A 21,965-nucleotide genomic window follows, 5' to 3' on the forward strand; every position below is an offset into this window, starting at 1 on the left:
TGTATGATTTTGTTGTTTTATTCGACAATAAACGGATTACAATGAGTAATGATAATACAATGAATATATGAGCGAATCTGTTGGATATCCTTACAACACCTAGGTACTGACAACAGATGTAAAAATCTGATATATATATAACAGGAATGGTACAATGTAAGACGACCCTAATAGATCAAATAGCACAATGGGTACGTGTAACAACATTCAGGGTAAGTTTTGGGTATCAGGCCACTGTACCTCTAATTGTAAACGAATTTGACTAAGTCAAAAAAGAACTTAATCCAATGACAATTTATATTGATAAATTCTCTCTCTTGTAATCATGGGACCCTGCCCTTTTTATGTAATTACTTTGTGTAGTTGAATGACAAATTGCACATTATCCATGACAACACATGATCTGATGTCCGATAAAGATAAACTATAAACAAAGTTAAACATCTACGTATACCATTCCACCGCCTCACACAAAAAATATTATGTTTTGTTAAGTATTGTAAATATCCAACACTTTTTTCAAGAGTAACACAGTATCTTCACAATGCTTCACATTCTGTTATGTAACACCAACACTACATTGTCACCACAACAGCATATTCTTATGTTTTGTTTAGAATTTCAGCATTTGTTAGTTCTTTTCCTCAAGAATCCTCAAATCAACAAAGTTTCCCATGTTTAGTTCAGAATTAAACATCCAAGACTTTCACCTGATGAGAGATTCACATGTCACTGCATGCCTGCAGGTTTCACCTGATGAGAGATTCACATGTCACTGCATGCCTGCTGGCTTCTTTCCTCCATGGAATTCTTCAATGCACAAATGACAACTCCAATTGCCTGAAAAAAAAGTACAGAAAAAATGAAGACTTAGGAGAAATCAATACAAAACGTGTAGCAAAGAAGAAATCAGGCTATGAACAGATATTTTTTTAAATTGGATTGCTTATAGAAAACACTAAATTTTGCAAGCCAAAACTGATGTAGCTCCTTCATTATGCTCCATGAGGAAGTTGAGGGGGTTATCTAGGCAAAAATAGCTTTACTTACCCTCAGGGGGCTGAGGGGGTTGAGGGGTTATCTAGGTGACAAAAGGTAGACCTGCACTCGGGGGCTTGATTAAAGGTGGGGGATATCTTGGTGACAAAAGGTGAACCTGCACTCAGGGGCTCCTTTAAAGGGGGGGGGGGCTATCTAGGTGACAAAAGGTAGACCTGCACTCGGGGGCTCTTTTAAAGGTGGGGGTTATCTAAGTGAAAAAAGATAGACCTGCTCTCGGGGGCTCCTTTAAAGGTGGGGGTTATCTAAGTGAAAAAAGATAGACCTGCTCTCGGGGGCTCCTTTAAAGGTGGGGGTTATCTAGGTGACAAAAGGTAGACCTGCACTCGGGGGCTCCTTTAAATGTGGGGGTTATCTAGGTGACAAAACGTAGACCTGCACTCGGGGGCTCCGTTAAAGGTGGGGGTTATCTAGGTGACAAAACGTAGAGTTGATCAGGGGGCTCAGTAAAAGAAGGGGCCTGAGGGGTTATATAGGTGACAAAACAGACTTATCCTCGGGGTGGCTTGTTGAAAGGTGGGGGTTATCTTGACAAAAGATGAGGTGGCAGGGAGTTATCTAAGTGACAACAGACTTACCCTCAGGGGGCTCAGTAAGAGGAGGGTTGAGGCAGTACATGTGGTATCCTCTGTCACAGTCGTCACAGAACAGCAGCTGCTCCTGTGGGATAAAACGTGTCAAATGAAGACAAATAGCCTAAATTATGTACCGTTATTTTGAAAGAAATGGACTCAAATGTTAAGACCACATACAAATAAGAAGAAAACAAGAAACATGATTTTAATCTTGATGAACAAAGCAATTTAGATAGCGACACATCTGTCCCCTTGGCTATATTATTTTATTATTTTACCATTTTACCATTTGCTTCAATAGGTACAATATTGGCTAGTTATAGCTGTCCCAGGGTAACCATACACATTTTGTGTCCTGCATCTCTAAAGTACTTACATCATTGTCCGAGGTCCCACAAAGTCCACAAGATTTACATTCGATACACTGCCAGGGGTATTTCTTCACCGACACAATCATGTTCACCGTGAATTGTAGACAGGTGGGGTGGCCTGGAACACAAGGTATGGTAAGATATCAATACAGCATATGTAAGATCTTATGTTCAGTTTAGAATCCGAAAATTCTGATGTCCTTGTGTACAATTAAGAGCTAATAAGTAAAACCATTGATTGCATAGTGTGTGAAGCGCTTCACTATTCTGGTATGAAATCAATAGTCATGAACTAATGTATAACTTTACTTTTTCAACATGTAAATACTGTATATTTTATGTATTGTAAAAAAGTCTTTGACTCATTTGGCTATCAAGTTTAATATAATTATTAGGTATTATATACCAGTAGTTTCCCTGTCCATATTAATAAGAACCAGTGACTTTCATTCCCAATAATTCAGGGGGCCTGTACCTTTTGAATTGGGAAATACACCTAAACAAAGTCAATATAAACTAATAACAGTAATGATAGAGTTGGTTCTACCTGATCGGCCACAATCGCTACAGGACACCAGTTCCTCGGGCTGGTTACTCTTCTTGTTCTCCAGGGAATCCCCCAGACAGAAGTCGCAGTAATTGTTGGCTGAGATTTTGTCATCTATGTTGTTACTTTTGTTTGCTGAACAAAACAAAAACGGTAAATAAACTAGAAACGCATTTAATTGATATTATGCTAATGTAATATGTTATTTTTTATAAAGGACAAATTATTATATATTTTAGGATTAATTTGAGAAAACACAAGAGGCCCATTGGGCCTGTATCGCTCAACTGTTTCAGGCTAAGTACACAAGCTACCAACTTGAAGGGTTTAGAATTGAGCTTAATCTATTTCTACAGACGGGTTTTAAAGAGTTTGCTATAATTGCCCTGTAGAGCCCCGCCCCTCTGGCCCTTGGGGAATAGCCCTACCGTTTATACGAAATTGGTTCCACTTCACCCAAGGAAGTGTCAGACTAAATTAGAACTAAATCCCTTTATTCCTACACAAGAAGAAGGATTTTAAATAATTTGTTGTATTTTTCCTGTTGGGCCCCGCCCCTCAGGCCCCTGGGGGACCAGACCCACAATTTATACAAAATTGGTTCCCCTTTACCCATGAAAGCTTCAGACCAAATAAGAACAAAATCCCTTCGTTGATACAGAAGAAGGATTTTAAAGAATTTGCTATATTTCCCCTATTGGGCCCCGCCCCTCAGGCCTCTGGGGGACCAGACCCACCATTTATACAAAATTGGTTCCCCTTTACCCATGGAAACTTCAGGCCAAATTTGGTGAAAATCCATTCAGCCGTTTATGACTAGAAGGAATTTTTGTGAAAAGTTGAGATGACGAACGGACGACGGACGCCACGCCATGACATAAGCTAAACAGCCCTTCGGGCCAGGTGAGCTAAAAACAAACAAAAAATATTAAACAATTCAGGTAAATATGATTATAATTTATAAACTTATTACAGTACATTAAAGCAATCGCAACTAGCACTTACCATATACAATATATGTAGTTTATTTATTTATTGAAAGCAAAATAACCAAAGGCTGCATTCAATATTACATCAATTTCTAATTTTCAATTTTTTAATTATTTTAATTGTGAATCAATATAAAGCATGAACAATCATTATTTATACATTTTCTAGTTATATACATTTGATAATATAAGTTAGACCTATGCTAAAAAAGCAAAGCTATATATATGAGCTACATTTCTAAATAAAGATGAACATTGTACATGCATGCTGACACAGAACAAGCATTAACATGCAAGCAGACGATTGTCATTACAATGGTACACAGAATCCCACTAATGAAACAGCTTCCCCAACCATTGTCAGCTGCTGCAAGGTTTGATATGGTGTCTATATCACAAAATACGTAGACAGACTTTTATCTGAAAATGATTTATCAATCAAGGGATTACAGATGGCATTATGTGGATGCAGATGTTTGTTTGTGACATGGGCTTGCTCCTATAGAAGAGAGATTGACATCTCAATGAAATGGAAAATTGGAAACGGAAATGACATTTCATCTTAGGATGGTAAAAGACAAGAAAAGTTACATTCAGTAGAAATGCACAGATCAACAAGAAAGAAAGGAATTAGTGGGAAAAACACCGGACATTACATATATATATACCCATCAACAAAACCACAAAATATACCTAACAATTACTGTAAACAAACTCATTTTTGTGACAACTTAATTTCATGTTTATGTGCCCCTTTTTTAGGCGATTAAATTTTGCTGTTTACGCTAAACTTACTGTACTGATATTGTCAAAAGTCTTTTGCAATGATCAATTTTTGAGAGTTTAGATTGACCACGAAATTACAGTCCAACCTGTATATAGACCAACCAAGAGACTGTGACATAAAGTAGTCTTTATAGTTAAGAGCATATCATGTTCAAATTGGCCATTAAGGTCAGCAAATAATCTCATCAAGCAAATGGTCGTTATATAGAGGTGGTCACTAAGGCATATTTGACTATATGCAAATTGTAAGTTAACTGAAAATAAGTTGGCTTACAGTATATTATAAAATGATCTGATAGTTCTCTCCCTCGTTTCAACACAGTCTAAACAAATAGATAGATATCAAAGGAACAATATCTATACACAGATAAACCTTGTTAACTTGAACTGGCATCAATTCCAAGATCTCTTATATAGAAATTGAAAGTATTTTTTTGGTACTGGTGAGTCTTATTGCTAAGCATATGCAATTATTGGGTAACTTTTGAAAAAAGTTTTTTCTTAAGCAACACAGATTTCAAGAAAATGAGGTTTGACTGTGACAATAACATTTTAGAAAACCTACAATTTTAGATATTTAAAACACTGCCTTAGCCATGATGGAAAGAGACGACATTCAATTTAAACACCAAACTAGGAAATTCACTGGTTAAACAGCTAGGATTAATTGTTAGAAATAAAGTTAGGCCCACTACCTTTCCGAAATGGGTTTTTTATTTTTAAAATGGGAATGTAAAACGAGATTAATAATTTTGTCGAGTGGCAAAAGTTATTAACTTAACGTTAATACTACACTTATTAACACCTCCTCAACAATTTGATTAAAATAAATACAAGAGGCCCATGGGCCTTAGCGGTCACCTGAGTTCGGATACAGAATGAAACATAGACACAAAAACACTATATATTGGCCCATCAGGCCCTTGAAACCAGTCAGTGATTTTATAACTGACTTTTCAATCTATGAAGAGTATCTGGTGCCATCAAATCTGTGAATTCAGAAGATTTTTTTTTCTTATTTTAGTCATTTTGACCCCTTTTGGCCCCGCCCATCTACCCCTGGAGGTTAGCCAGGACCAATATGGATATGAATAAATAAAATGACTGGGAATCCCAGTTTTATCTGGAGGCATTGATCCCGACTCGATCTGATGTATGCAACCAGTGTATCCAGTTGTATTCCCTACCTCTTATGATACATGTTGAGGAGGAAGGGCCAAGTATCGATGACCTGGCTATGAAGGCATACATGATCGCGTCCTTGAGTCATATGTTGGCACGATAGTGTCAAGACTGGAAGAGCTAAAGGCGCTCGCATGACTAGATTGGGGTGTTGGGATCATGTAGGTAGTAGACGACAGTGATACAGACGGAGCCCAGAGGAAAATAGAACAATATATGAAGTGACTGGTAGGGCTACTGTCCGCTGTCACTGGGTAGCTGCGAGTTACTGGACATAATAATGTATTATGTGTTGAAGACCTGACCGTTTTCGTTTTCTTATGAAAACTCATCAGAGGTAGCGAGTTGAGTATGAGCTCCCCTTTATATATCCTAAGGATAGCCGGTAGCTGGTAGCCTATAGCCGGTAGCCTGTAGCCGTAGCCGGTAGCCGGATTCCCGTTTTGGGTAGCCGAAGGCCATTAGCCGGCAGAAAATGGATGGTAGGTGTTAGCCGGTATTGGTAGCCGGTAATTTAGTGTTACGGCTTCTGCTGGCATGTTGCCAGCGGTGAATACATGTAGCTGATGTACGTATCTTTTATTAGAGTAACCGTTAATAATTACGGATGGTGGCCAGCTAGCAAATAGGGGGATGCTTGGGGTTTTAATTGTGATAAACTAAGGAATCTCTATTTGTAGGAGGACGAAGGATAATGACTCAACAATATGGATAAAGTAGACGATATCTATTACAGGATAAGTTATACAATGATCTTTCGATTGTATGTTGGAATCCATGTTTTATACAATTGATGATTGACGAGTGATTTAAACGTGTGTTCAAAAGTGTGACAAACACATGGGAAGATCGTGCGTTTAGACTCATGACAGCAATTGTGGTCCCTTGGGTTATCAATCTGGTGTAGATGTTATATCTTACGGTAACAATTGCCGTATGTAGTGCAGCAGACTCTGGTCTATCAGTAGTCCAGATTGGGCGGTACACGTTTCTTTTGTTTGAAAAATGGATATGGATATGATGCTAAAATGCTATCACAGGGTAATAATTCTAACCAAGTTTGACCTATTGAAAATAAAGCAAATAATGCTCATAAATGTGTTTTTCCAATATCAATTAAAACAGATTTGACCCTTAATCAGGGGAAAGTCTGAGATGCCAGGGCCATGAAATTCACAATTTTTGTAAAGGGCCTTAAAAAGACCTTCCAATCTATGAAGAATATTTGGTTCCATCAAATTTGTAAATTCAGAAGGAGACTTTAGAAATTGTAGCCATTTTGACCAATTTTGGCCCCACCCTCTGGCCCCTGGGGGTCGGCGAGGACCAATATGGATATGATGTTAAAATACTATCTCAGGCTAATAATTCTAACAAAGTTTGACTCATTTCCTATTACACATGACCAAATAATGCTCAATTATGTGTTTTCCCTATATAAACTATAGTAAACTTGACCCCCCTCCCCAGGGGGACCGTGAGACCCCAGGGTCATATAATTCACAATTTTTGTAAAGGACCTCAAGACCTTTCAATCTATGAAGAGTATTTGATTCTGCCATTTCTGGAATTTCAGAAGAAGATTTTTGAAGTTTTAGCCTATTTGACCCCTTTTGGCCCCACCTCTCAGGCTCCTTGGGGTCAGTCGTGGAAAAATTGTTAATAGGATTCACTGGCCTTCTCATACTGATAATTCTGACAACATTTGACTCATTTCCTATTACAAATGACCAAATAATGCTCAAAAATGTCTTTTCCCTGTATAAACTATAGAAAACTTGACCCCCTCCCTAGGGGGGACGTGAGACCCCAGGGTCATATAATTCACAATTTTTGTAAAGGACCTCAAGACCTTTTAATCTATGAAGAGTATTTGATTCTACCATTTCTGGAATTTCAGAAGAAGATTTTTGAAGTTTTAGCCTATTTGACCCCTTTTGGCCCCACCCCTCAGGCCCCTGGGGGTCAGTCGTGGAAAAATTGTTAATAGGATTCAATGGCCATCTCATACTGATAATTCTGACAACATTTGACTTATTTCCTATTACAAATGAGCAAATAATGCTCAAAAATGTCTTTTCCCTATATAAACTATAGCAAACTTGACCCCCTCCCTAGGGGGGAACGTGAGACCCCAGGGTCATAAAATTCACAATTTTTGTAAAGGACCTCAAGACCTTTCAATCTATGAAGAGTATTTGATTCTACCATTTCTGGAATTTCAGAAGAAGATTTTTGAAGTTTTAGCCTATTTGACCCCTTTTGGCCCCACCCCTCAGGCCCCTGGGGGGCTGGGACCATATAATTCACAATTTTGGTTGACCTTTGGCTATGGAAGGTTTCTGCAAAATTTCAACAAATTTCAAATTTGGTTCAGTAGTTTTGGAGAAGAAGTCGAAAAAGTAAATTGTTTATCGCCATACGACGCACACGACGTACGACGGACGACGACGGACCTGAGACTGGCCTAAAAATATTAATTTTCATAACACGGGTCGTCTTATGTTTTCCCCGTCGTCCTAAATACCGCACGGTAGTTGACTATCACTGCGGCAGATGGTGAAACAGCGAAATGACTCTCCATTGTTATCATATATTACGCAGGAAATTTTGTATATGTTTGGTGTTGTAACCTCATCTTAGGCCATCGGTATATATTTTCTGAGGTAATTAATGTTTTTAAGAAATCTTTATATTTTGCTCCGGAAAGGTAGTGGGCCTTCAAGACTATGTTAATGACTCAAATTAACTAAATTAGAAGATGAATACAAAGCTAACGAAGTGTATTAGACTGCATACAAGAAACAAAATTTCCAGGATAACAGAAAAAATTTATTTGCTGGGAGTCACTTAATCTATCTAGTGACCACCACTTAATTTGCCAGATAATTATATGATGGTCATCATACACCAGTATCTACATATGTAAGTGGCAGCCAAATAAAATATTTTTGTAATCCCGAAAAATACCATTCTCAGTGAACCTTACACACTTCTGTACCAATCTAACGGCATGAGAAATTCTACTTTACAGGGATGCATTGTTACAATGTTACAGGAAGGACATGATAATACATATATACGTGTACATGGACAAGCTAATGGGTGGATATGTTTATCACTGAGCTACAGGTTAGTCTAATTAACAGCTTTACCCATATAAATGGAAAATTATAACGATAAAAGATACAAATTACAGCAAAATAAAATTCAGAACTTTTCAAATCTCATTAGAAATTATATTACAGTATAGGCCAATTTACAGTTAGAGGGATGAATTAAAGCAACATTAAAGTACTCTTTATTTACAAATTACTGTGGTGAGATATCATTTAAGCAGTGACAGAAAAACAAACTAAAACAACAACAAATGTACAAATAACAATAACTGTAATTACATATACATGATAGTAACGTATTAAAACATTTATCTATCCAATAACAAATACAGGTCACAGTCACAGATACCACAGATACAGATTACCTACAGCAACATGTATTTAAAGCAAACACACATATTATTAAACATTAAACTTACAGCAACATATACAAGTTACATCTACATAAATCATGGTGTAAAGTAACAGCGACAGATGTACAGTAAGCTAAGTCAGAAATAAAAAGCAACAGGTAGACAAAGCGACTGAAAGAACAGATTGACAGACTGCCAGACAGAGGCAAGACAAAAGACAAGCCAGCCCACACACAATACAAACCAGTACGGCTGCTGGTCCGTGTGGCGGGCTTGGGAGAAGTGGGGGGAAGAACCTCCTCATCCAACATGCCGTTATGGAAGTGAGTGTAATGGTAGGCCAGGCCTGGCCGCGTCTTGTAGCGAGCACCACAAGCTGTCAGGAGGAAGGGTATCGACATTTACATCAGGTCTACTGCCATTCATCATGTAAGTATACAGTAATGCTGCTGGTAGGGCAAGGTAAAGGTCAAACTAATATATATACAGGTGTTTTCAGCATTACTTAAAGGCCTGTCCTCTCCTTGTTTTGGGTTTCAATATTACATCTCCTTGTTCTGGGTTTCAATATTACATGTAACATACCTGATACAGATACTTATGATCATCAAGTTTATAAAATCTTTCAAAATCGCCGTATTCATTCCTAAAAAAAGTTCTATCACAAAATCAGAAAAAATGACATGGTTATATATTAACATGTGATTACAATTACATCAAATGAAACAATGGATACAGAAAAGACATTTTTGAGGGTTTTTGTTAAACCAAAATATCAAAACCAAGACTTCTAGCAAGGTTTAGGTATGGTTACTGAACAATATTGTTATTTATTCATGTAACGCAAGATTATTTACTCTTTTACGGATGACAGCCTTTCTCCTTATAACAACTTACAATGCTTAAATTGCCTGTCTAACTTTTAAAGAATTTGATTGGAGTTCTTCTTATTGTTGTCTTCTTTTGTATTAAGATATTTCTCTACATGTTTTAATAGTAAGGACAGTTGTACAGAAACTTTATTAAAACACCATTTACGGCGTATGTGGGTTCCCAAATGTACTTCTGCTTCAATGTAAGAAGGACTGTATAGCCGCTAGCCACAAATGGACTAGCAAAGGTAAGCAGCATCTTCAGTACAGCGTGGCGGCAGGTATCCAATACTTTGGTAGTAATCTGTCAGGACTAAATGGGTGTAAGTAGAGGCTGGGAATGTAACACGTGCACCATGCCTTTACAAACACATGCTTTCCTCTTATATTTTCTGATGGAGTTCTTAAATGCCTCACCTTATCTAAAGTAAACCAACAGATTTATTATCCTAGCAACTGCACCAAAAGAGGAATTTGACCTATTTCAACCAACACATTAGTCTAGCAACCCTAGCAATGGTTGACTTCTATCAAATGCCTCACCTTGACTATATGAATTAAACTAGCAACTCTACTGGTGGAGGAGTTTTCTGATACAGTCTTATCTAATCTCACAGATAAACAAGTGTAATGACCCTAACTCCTACGCCTGACCTCAAATCCTGGAGATGGAATTCCATAATATTTGAATCACTCAATAAACAGGAATTATGTTGGACAAAAATCAATGAACAATTGACAGTACAGAGTAAAATGAAAACGGTTCTAAGCAAATAATGCTTCTCCAGATCGGAGTTTAAAATTAAAGTACAACACAATTAATATTAATTTCAACGAAGATTGCTTTAAGGTAGGTCCATACTTTTGAAAACCGCGCCAATTCATATGACGCTTTACCGGAAGTTGTGGAGGTTGTTTTGAATTCCAGAATGGTTTCCGATACGCCACGACATCCCACTTGGATATTTTTTCAATAGGTGTAAATTGTCTACATATAATATTGAATGTTTAAAATCATTAAATAAATCAAATAAAAGCAGTGAAGTGAAAATTATACGCTATCTCTGAGGATTTTGCGTTCCCTGTCGTAAATGGGAATGGATTTTCAAACACCGGAAGTGCCGTTCGTCTCTATAAATGATAAGAGGGGACCCGGCCGGACCGAAATTCCGGAATTCTAAAAAAATTGCATACGAATTTCCTTTAAACACAAAATTTGGAGAAAATCATAAAAACAAACAGACATAAACCAGATATACTATCACAAAAACATATGAACCGATGTGGAATGTTTTTTTGCGGCATGATTTTCAAAAAATAGTCAAATATGACCCATTAGCACTGGATGAAATAGGGGTAGGGTTGTGAGTTACAAACTTCAAGCTTACAAAATTGTGAAATTTTGATCGAGGACCCCATGTTTTTATATGATGTTTGAAAAATATCTTATCTTGGGCATATCATATACAAATATTGTGAAATTGACATGGGTTTTCATTTCCTTTTTGGCCTATTCATTAATTTTTTACGGGCGAAAATATGGCAAAACATGATAATTACGTATAGAAACGGTCCAGGAAAATAACAAAAATTAGTTAGCATTTGTAAAAATACAAGAGTTTTGTATAGTGTTCTATCGTTAGATATTTAGGACAAAAAATCAACAGGATCGAGACTACATTCACCATAATGTTACAGAAAACATAGTTTTATGAATTTTTCTATTTTCGGCCAGCAAATATGCATGGATGGTATATTTCAAGCTTAAATATCTCAAAAAGTAGTTCGAGAACACCCATTTATCTTTACCATACCGAAATAAAGTACAAAAAAAGTACACTAAAAAAAGGTCAAAAAAAGCATGCTTTTTTTGACTCAATTTGGAACCGAACTTACCTCCCGGTTCCAAAATGAGTCAAAAAAAGTACAAAAAGTACTAAAACAGGCTCATAAAAGCATGCTTTTAGTACACTCTATTGTTTTACACCATACAGAAAAAGTACAAAAAAAGTACTCTGTGGGGGGAAAAAAGTACAAAAAAAAGCACACATGACCGTGGCATGTGTACTTTTTTTTTTGTACTTTTTTTCGTCCAGAAAAAGTACTATAAAAGTACAGTACTTTAATAGTACTTTTGAAGGTAGGCCAAAAAGTACTAAAATAGTACAAAAAGTACAAAAAAAGTACAGTACTTTTTTTGACCTTTTTTTCATCTAGAAAAAGTACTAAAAAAGTACAGTACTTTTTTTGACCTTTTTTTATCCAGAAAAAGTACTAAAAAAGTACAGTACTTTTATAGTACTTTTATAGGTAGGCCAAAAAGTACTAAAACAGTACAAAAAGTACAAAAAAAGTACTTTTGTGGCGGAAAAAAAGTACAAAAAAAAGCACACAGTGTACTTTTTTTGACCTTTTCTTTTGTCTAGAAAAAGTACAAAAAAAGTACAGTACTTTTTTTTAGTACTTTTCTATGTAGACCAAAAAGTACTAAAACAGTACAAAAAAAGTACAGTACTTTTTTTAGTACTTTTTAACAAGCTCAAAACAAATTATAAACTGTATGAAAAATTTACTACTGATGTTGGTGGAAAAGTACCAAAATAATTAAGAATACAATATGAAAACCCAGGTGTACTCTTTCACTAATTTCAAATACTATGATAGAAATCTTATTTATTGATGGTTATAGGTGCCTCAGCTCACCTAGATGGACCTATTGGTATCTCTTATAACACAGAAAAAGTTTAGCAATGTTTTTCTTAAATGAAGATGCAATTCAAGGTTGTTGTTTTTTTTTGTTCAAATAGACTTGTTTTAGTTAGTGCAGTGTTTTTATGTGACACACAATCCAACCAAGATGGACCCACACATCAAGTTTAAAGATAGTACCTGGACATGGTAATGCACAGAAGAAACAAATAAATTAAGGGCCACACTCTGTTCAATATTTACAACACAGCATTGTATTCAGAGATAAAACATGTGTAAATTGTTGAACATTGGCATCAGGTTTTGTCACAATGTTGTCTACAATATAAATTTCAATATGTCAATGCAATGAAATCCTGTCCAAATCTTTTCCCCTTGATCACTGTCCAGTGCAAGTCCATTACATGCTGTTTTTCGTTCCATTTTCCTGGCAGTGAAAGCCTGAAAAAAGACAAAGACTTGTGCTGGAACAATAATGTTTATGGATATATTAAAATGTCTTATTTTTTTGTTTGGCTCAAATAAATCTTTGCTTTAATTTTATACCATGCCATGTGTATGTATGTAACAACGTAAATTCCTCCATTTATTTTTCGAAGCACCCGCCTATATGAACGTACAATGAAGCCAGATACATTCCACACAGGATTACTGAGTTTTAGTGTCTAAAATGGCATTCATATTTTTACATAATTGCTAGTAATAGCAATCTGAAACCAGGATAGATTGAAATATTTACCTGCAAAAGTGGCTTGATGACAGCTGTGGATTTTCAGTCTCTTTGATGAGGTGCATTCATTTTCAGTCATCAGCTATTCATTTGTTTTTGTTGACTGTTTCTTCTTCATAATTACTGTATTCTGAAAAGAAAGAAAAATAATAGGATGTGCAATATGGATACAGTGTAAATGCATATGGTACAATAGTATACTCATAAAAAGTTCACACATGGCTAGATTAATTAATCAAAAATAAATTTACAGAACTAAATTATTTTAGTGTTTTTATGTACGCATGGTGCAGCGCCGTGCCCTTTTTACCTGACGCCATGCCTCAATCTATAACCCAGCCCTGTTTGTCCCCAGTACAGTTTTACTAAACTACCAAAATACCAGGCAGTCGCTTGATAATTATGTAAACAAAAGAGGTGTGACCACTCCCTAACCCCTGATCAACACCCCAGTGACCCTACTGCCATTCTGATAAATGACATTTTTCTCAGAGTGTTAATTCACTTAAATTGTAAGTCTCAATGAAATATTACTTAACAAAAAAGGAATGCAAAGGTTATGTTTAGATGGTAAAATAACTCTTTTTATAATGTTCATACATTGTGTATATCAGTCATCTTCAAATATTTAAATATTCACATGTTACCACCATCCTTTTATTAATATTTACCTGTTTAAATTAGGCATATTAATGTTGTCTTTAACCAGTCTGCCCTCGATCATTATCACACACTGATCTGCAATTTGCCTGAAAGGAAAAATATGAGGTTATATATACATGACCTGATTGTATGGAAACACATGTATGAATGTGTATACATATTTAGATTTAACTGCAGGACTTAATTGACTGATAGACAGCAAAATGTAAATATGATAGGATTACATCATTGAAACACCATACCTTCTTGTCAAAAAAAATGTCGTGAAAACAATGATATAATTGAATATGAGCATCCAAATCACACTCACATATTTAAGTTAATAATGTTATTTCATTACCCATGTTTTCAAGAAAACAAATATTATTTCCCAATCTAATTAATCACGATGAATAAAGTTTAAAAAAAAAAAAAAAAAAACATAAAATAAATTATGTACCACAAAACGAAATTGTGGGCGATAATGAAGTGAAAATGATATGGAAAGTTCCATAGTTTTTTAATAAAACTTGTGTCCAGATACAATTTGTTGGATGTTGAATTGATTTATAACATTTAAACCCCCCTGCCGTGTAAATTTTCTTGTGATTTGAAATTGGAAATGATGTTGAAATTTACAACTGAACGGCAATGAAATAATTGCCAAGCCCATTCAAAAAGAAAGCACAGCTATGTAAACAAAAAAATGATGTCTAACTTATTTCATAAACTGGGTGTTTTAATTGCATCCAAATGCTTTCAGAACGAAGTAAACAAGGAAGAGAAATGAACTTACCGTAACTCCATCCTCCATCGGTACTGTGTTCACCAGCTAGAGTTTGAGGAGATCGATGGTATTGTAACAATAAACAAAAAATAAATAACCTCGTGTCTCCGTGCAAACATCCTACATTCTTTCGATGTTGCCCCAGCAGTTTATATTTGTTTGTTTACATTCTGCAATCAGCTGACAGACGTAAACAAATATGGCCGCCAGCCAGCTGTTTCACATTCTGTGTTTCCCGCTCAAATAATCACGTGACAAACACATGTGGGGCCGCTTACGTCTTTCACAAAGGAATGCTGTACTATAATATTTCTAAACAAAATCTCTCAATTCCTCACGTTTTATTATTAACTTAGGACAAGGAATAAAAAACGCAAACAAATGAACTGGTGTGCTGATAAATCCACATTTAGTTGCTGTATTACAAACAGACACCTGTAGGCCTCTTACGTGATTCAAAAGAATGTTGTACGATCCTATCGTCTAAACCAAACCTCTTAATTCCTAAATTTTTGTTGAGAGTTTGTGATAATATATCAAAACAGAAAATATACGAACTATTATATTAATAAATCCACCTTTTGACGCGAGGTGTAAACCAATTTATAATCACGACAACAGAGTATTTGTAATAAGAACCATTTCCGGCATGTCGTGAAAAGATCGAGATTTTTATATAAAAAAAAAAGATAAACAAAACCCTTGTTTTGGCATGGTTTGGAGGAACTTTTTAAAGTATCAATTTCATCGTTGTGATGCTGGAAAGATTATATAGTCACAAGCTATTTATCGTCGTATAAGACCATGTATCTGACCAGAAACATCCAGGCCTACGTAAACATGAGCCGTGAGTGTTTTGTTGGTTAGCCTACTATGATGTCCGAGTCGGTGTAAACAAATGAGTTGATAAAATTCCATTGACAAATTCATCTATGATAGCTTGTATTTCCTTTTACATATAAATCAAACCGATAGCATATTTACGTCAACAGTGTGTGCAACGGAGTATCCCCGGCATGTCTATTTGTTTTGGTTAGTTTGTTGAGATTTTATACTGAATCCATTTTGAGGATGGAAATACTTTCACAAACTATTTATTATCGTATGGGACCATGAGTCTGACCCAGGGGAGAGTTTTGTTAGGTCCGTGCAGAACGACTAATGTACATGTGTTGGCTTGTTTACCTGGTTGTAAATCGTTATTGTGTGTGACACTACTGGTCAGAGACAGGCGATTTGTGTGTCAGTGTGCACGTGACTGTCGATAATTAAGACTCTAATTTTAATGCATCTTATGCTGATCACATAGGCATTGGTTTTATGTAACATATATGTACATGGGCCTCGTGTATACTACTACATTTTAACTCATTTAGAGAGAAAGGGAATTGGAAACACATTTCAATAATATTTTAAGGTGAACACTTATATAAACACATTTCAACAATATTTTAAGGTGAACACTTAAGTGATTAGAAATAATTTAAACATTTATGGTAAAGAAATGAAAATAAAAACTTAGCATTAAGAATGTAAAATTATTCAAAAACATCATCTGCAACATTCACTTATTAAATAAACATCTTAATTACCGGTAGTTGAATTATATTTCTTTCTAATGTTCAGTTGTAAACAATTTTTAATTAAATATATAATTTTGTTAAAAAAACTCCCCCTAAAAAAAATTGGAGTAGAAAAAAAAAATCAAAATAAAAGTACACTGAAATGGTGATGCCTTATGAAAAATTCTAAGTCCCAAAAAAGTACAAAAAAAGTACACAACATTTTTCATACTCTGTGAAAAATTCTAAGTCCAAAAAAAGTACAAAAAAAGTACTCTGAACATTTCCCATTCATCCTGTGAAAAATTCTAAGTCCAAAAAAAGTACAAAAAAAGTACTCTGAACATTTCTCATACCATGTGAATAATTCTAAGTCCAAGAAAAGTACAAAAAAAGTACTCTGCAAAATGACTAAGTCCCAGAAAAGTACAAAAAAAGTACTCTGCAAAATGACTAAGTCCCAGAAAAGTACAAAAAAAGTACTCTGCAGAATGTTTAAGTCCAGAAAAGTACAAAAAAAGTACTCTGCAAAATTTCAGAGTCCAAAAAAAGTACAAAAAAAGTACTCTGCAAAATTTCAGAGTCCAAAAAAAGTACAAAAAAAGTACTCTGCCCTGATGGTGTGTCCGGAAAAAGTACTAAAAGAGCATGCTTTTTTTGTACTTTTTAGAAAAAGTACTAAAATATGTCACTAAAAGCATCATAAAAGCATGCTTTATTTCGGTATGGGTTACAGTTTTGAAATCTACATGAAAAATGCAAGAAAATAAGACCTGTTAAAAAAAAAATGACATGGGTTTTCCCAAAAGTATGGAGCTACCTTAGAAATGAAGTTGTGGTGTTTTTTTTCACTGAAACTTTCACGGAAATACTCCTTTACATTAAACCATGGAGTCGGAGAAAACCCTCCTGCAGTAATGTTCCAATGTTTACACTTCAGGTGCTTAGTATCTTTTAGATCCATTGGTATTTATTCTAGTGAACAGTTTGATATGTTTTGAAGATGACATCACATTTTGCTTAACAATTAGATAAGTACTTGAGAAACTATCAGCTACACTCTTTATTTTACCTCCACAAGCATAGGGCTTTTCTTTTTCCTCTGGAGCACTTAAATCCTTCTCCGTGTTCTTCTTTCGGCCACGATTCGACTAAAATGAAGATAACAAACCTTAGAATATTATCACCCAATTCAAGGGGATAATCCTTCTGTGAAATGTTAGTGCTGTTTTATTGTGATTAAACAATTACAGAGCTTTCATGGTAATGTGGCAAGCACCTTGTTATGTGTTTATATTTAATACAGTTCATGGTGTCTCCACAATATTTTCCCAAAATGGTCTTTAAGTTGATGATATCCCCTTGATCAATGGTCACAATTTTTTTACTGGGTACAGAAAGAATCACTTCTTGTTCTCAGACAAATTTACTTATTTGTTGAGTGGATTATCTCCCCTCACCTTTGATTACCAGTAATATACTGGATAGATAATTTTTTTTGTCCATTGCTTCCTATCCAGACCTCCTTAACGGAATTTACCTTTTTCTTCTTCTTTTTGATGTAAGTCTCCTCATAGTCGCTGATATCTGACTGATCGTCCACAATTTCACCAGCATCTGGGGGCTCACTAAGGTTTTCATACTCATCATACCAACGATCTTTACTCGACTCACTCTTGTACTCCAAATCTTCTACATGCATCTCCCCTCGAATAGCAGGATTCTCAACAGTACTGATTTGGTGCATATCTTTAGAACAAACAACACCTAAAGACTAAGCTCACACACAATTCAGTATACATGTATACATAAATAAATGTAAAAGTTCAATATTATCTTAATATTATCATATTAAAGGCCCACTACCTTTCCGAAACGGCTTTTAATTTTTAAAATTAGAATGTAAAACAAGATCGATAATTTTGTAGAGTCCTAAAAATTATTAACTTACCGTTAATACTACATTTATCATCACCTTCTGAATGATTTGATTAAAATAAATAAAATGTTTATTTTCATAACGTGGGTCGTATTATGTTTCCCGCCGTCGTCCTAAATACCGCACCAGACGGCAAAACAGCGAATAGACTCTCCACTGTTCTCATATATTACGCAGGCAATCTTGCATATGTTTGGTGTCGTAACCTTATTTTAGATCATCGGTATGCATTTTCTGGTGTTATTAATATTTTTTAAGAAACCTTTATATTTTGCTCCGGAAAGGTAATGGGCCTTTAAGATGTCATTGTAGGGCAAGTCCTACACATATAGTATATACTAGATAGCGATAATACAAACAATACACGCATTGTATTAAAAATCATTTAAACTCACCTGCTTCTCCAGTCTCTATGTCGCTGGCCTTTGTAACACTGACATCTGCTGATGATGTCATGAAAGCCAGTCGCTTCTTCTTCTTCCAGCGTAGAGCAGGATAGGAGTACATCTGGCCATATCTGTTGCCTAAGTGATGAAAAATCAGAATGGTTTATAGAGTTCATTCTTTCTTTATGCCCATTTAAAAATAAAGAAATTTACACACTTCAACTTATGGCCTAAACAACTTTGTGGAATCCAAATTTTCTCTTTAAACATGTAGTATTACTGGACAGGGGTGATTGCCATTTACCATCCATCAGGCAACTTGATTGGTAGAGCCTGTGTATTGAGACCCAAATATGGTCTCAGGTTCAAACTGTGGTTTTGCTACACTTTATTATCTGCTCCTACTAAACCTGCTGTAACCAAATCCTGATCCAATCAAGATGAATGAACAGCAAACTAAAGTAAACCTTAAAATGAACTGAGTAATGACTGTTATGAGTCATCAAGGGTGAGAACTCCGAAAAAGGAGAAAGTAATGTAATGTAAGCAAAGTACACAAGGTAAAATTGATAGAATTTTGACTTTAAGATGTGTGTAGTTCAATGGTGTCCCTCTCTTTTACTTTTATGTTACCTTTAAGATAAAGATGTAGTACATTTTAGGTTAAGCACCTCAACAAAGCTGGAATATTTTCCAAGATGCATGATACTACATTATGTACATGTTTTAATATTCTGATAGCAAAAAGAGTCAACAAGGATAACAAGTTTTTCTCCCTTCATAGATCCCACCCATGTCTGTCATTGCCATTACCAGGGTTTCTGGATCTGTAGGGGTGCCACAGGTTGGTGTGATTCTGGGCGACCCCTGTCTGAGAATCAAGGAAAGGCAGTCGAAGTTTTCTTTCAAGTGACAGTCTGGAGTTGAAGTTTGCTGTATGCTCTGTCATATCTTTGAATAGAGTTTCCCCACCCATACTGAAATATAAAGGGAAGAGTATGGATTAACAAGCATTACATCAAATTAATTTTGCACTTTTTCCAGCTCTTAAAAGTAGTTCAATTATACATGTGTATTTCAATCATAATGAATTGATAATAAGTAAAGTACTGTACATTCCTTTTTTCAAATTCATACTAGTTGTATTTTTAGCATTACAGATATAAAAGCAATACCTAACAAGCAAATTTGTGGAATTTATATCCCCTTTTTTTGTTTAATTTAAAGGGCCACAACTCAGAAAAATTAGGTCCAATCAAAATCCTGATCGAACATGGCCAATGCCCTGAGAATTTCCCCCATTTTACCAACTTACGAGAAAATCTGGTAATATTTGCCAGATTTGTTAAACGGAATCAGTCGAAAATGGCATTTTTCGTTAATGAAAGGACCATAACTCCGTCAAAGTTTTGGGTCCGATGAAAGTGTTGAGCTTACTTATCCAAGCCCTTGGCACATTAAACCAAGCGTTCCAAAATGCATTCAAATACAAAATAATCAGAGTTCGACAACTATAAATCTGTTACGTCTTATTTTCATCAAATAGGAAATTTCAATGAGTGACATGACATATGTTATTACATCAAGAAGAAAAGAACCACTTGTTTAATATAAACTTTATTTATTTTACATCGATTGCTAAACAAGTTATACAATTTAACAAATTACTTTCAATGACCCAGATGAAAATGCACGAGGGGTCTTAGAGTGGGAGGAAACCGGAGTGCTTGGGGAAAACCACCTTGATAGGGTAGGTAAACCCCCCCACACCCCCACACCCCCCACACTGAAATTCATCCTAGCGCAAAGCTAGAAGGCCAACTATATATCCTATGACCGATGACATTAATTTACATAATGATTTACTTCGCTAATGTAATAGATTTTTTTTAAAACCAAATCTTATTAATGTGCAAAATAGCATAGTACTACGCAGGCAATAAGAACAAATGTCTTGCTTTAGTAGACCTGCTACCAAAAATGGCAAAATATAATTTGTAATGGCAAAATGATTGTATTCTACACTGGGCCTAATTTAACAGTATCAGTTAAAATCCTATTGTTGTTAATACATAAATATGTATATCGACAGCTTCAATTAGATGCTAGGCTGCAGTACGAAAATTTAATTTTCAGTGATGCTAAACATTTTACTAAATTAACCGGTTATAGTGTACTAGTAGACGAGCTTTGACTAGCTGGTGATATTTGGCACTGAAATATACATTAACTCTATGTCAATCAATTACAATATCGCGTCAAATGAAATAGTCCTAACATACTATGTGACAATAACTCATTTCAGATGAATAATCTGATCGAAGCACTCATTAATTTACCATTTTCTCAACAAAGAATAATTCACATTCACTGCTGCGGCCATTTTCTTCTATTCACTTACCTCCCTTTGTAAACGGGGCGCGTTCGAGTCGAGAGGTAACTGTGATTAAGGCAGCGGGCTCCTTTGTTTTGATACAAATAGTTTTGGGAAAAAACGTGATTAGGATTTCACAGCAGATTTTCACAAATGTTTGCAAAGAAAATTTATTTCATAACCCCATCAAATTAAACAATAGTGACATCAATGCTTATAATTAATTTTCTAGACTACTTGATAAAATGAAATAATTTACATGTACGATTCAATTGATTTTCCAAGGGATTATTTTTTCCAAATCAATATGCAACATTTCTATTGCAACGTCAAGTTTCCATGCCATTCTAAGTTTTTTCTTAGTGGTATAAAATAAATGAATTGGCCAATCAGAAGGCCAGATTTAATATAAAAACAAAGAAAAAATAATTATTTAAGCACTGATATCTCTTTTCTTTTTCAATTCATCGGGTATGAAAGAAATTTGCAAACTGTGTGAATACCCAAATTCTAACAAAAGTTTGCTAACACAATCTATTTCATAACCCGATGAAATTAAACAAGAGGCCCATCGCCTTAACAGTCATCTGACTACCTTGGCAATAGTCATATATAGCTATAGAAAATTAATTAGATATGGTGTCGTGAAAGCCATCTTCGTTTTTGGATCAACCGGAGATGTAGCAACACTTTGCCAAGATCATATCAGGATCATTTCAGACAGGTTTCAGCCAAATCGCACCGGTAGAACTAAAGAAGTTCAAAATGTGTTTTCAAGATGGCGGCCATCTTAGAATTCGGATCCGAATAAAATAACAACACTTGGTCAGGACCTTGTCAGGATAAATTCAGGCAAGTTGCAGTCAAATCGCTGAGGTAGAACTTGAGAAGTTCAAAATGTGTTTTCAAGATGGCGACTGTTGCCGCCATGTTGGATTTCGGATCGACCAGTTAAATAACAGCACTTGGTCAGGACCATGTCA

The 21,965-nt window shown here is 35.4% G+C and overlaps 1 protein-coding gene and 1 long non-coding RNA gene across 4 annotated transcripts; both read right to left on the bottom strand.

Annotated features, from left to right (window-relative positions):
- Positions 1–2: 2 nt before the first annotated feature.
- Positions 3–21,036, bottom strand: LOC138322992 (zinc finger protein DPF3-like). 3 transcript variants are annotated; one of them, XM_069267282.1, is made up of 10 exons: positions 20,948–21,036; positions 19,422–19,585; positions 18,618–18,746; positions 17,824–18,032; positions 17,356–17,434; positions 9,226–9,357; positions 2,553–2,687; positions 2,011–2,123; positions 1,638–1,719; positions 3–840 (listed from the first exon to the last, which is right to left on the bottom strand). In XM_069267282.1, exons 1-10 carry the CDS (start codon positions 20,989–20,991, stop codon positions 773–775), a joined length of 1,155 nt encoding a protein of 384 aa, XP_069123383.1. In that variant the 5' UTR covers positions 20,992–21,036; the 3' UTR covers positions 3–772. The 3 variants fall into 3 exon arrangements, with proteins under 3 accessions (XP_069123383.1, XP_069123382.1, XP_069123384.1); XM_069267281.1 differs by having other exon boundaries at positions 17,824–18,050; XM_069267283.1 differs by lacking the exon at positions 9,226–9,357 and having other exon boundaries at positions 17,824–18,050.
- LOC138322994 (uncharacterized) lies at positions 12,794–14,879 on the bottom strand. The gene is made up of 4 exons (XR_011208511.1): positions 14,731–14,879; positions 13,964–14,041; positions 13,302–13,422; positions 12,794–13,003 (listed from the first exon to the last, which is right to left on the bottom strand). It is a non-coding gene; the product is annotated as an uncharacterized lncRNA (long non-coding RNA).
- Positions 21,037–21,965: the final 929 nt, after the last annotated feature.

This window comes from Argopecten irradians, chromosome 5 (genome assembly GCF_041381155.1).
Source record: "Argopecten irradians isolate NY chromosome 5, Ai_NY, whole genome shotgun sequence".
NCBI classification, from domain to species: Eukaryota; Metazoa; Mollusca; class Bivalvia; order Pectinida; family Pectinidae; genus Argopecten; species Argopecten irradians.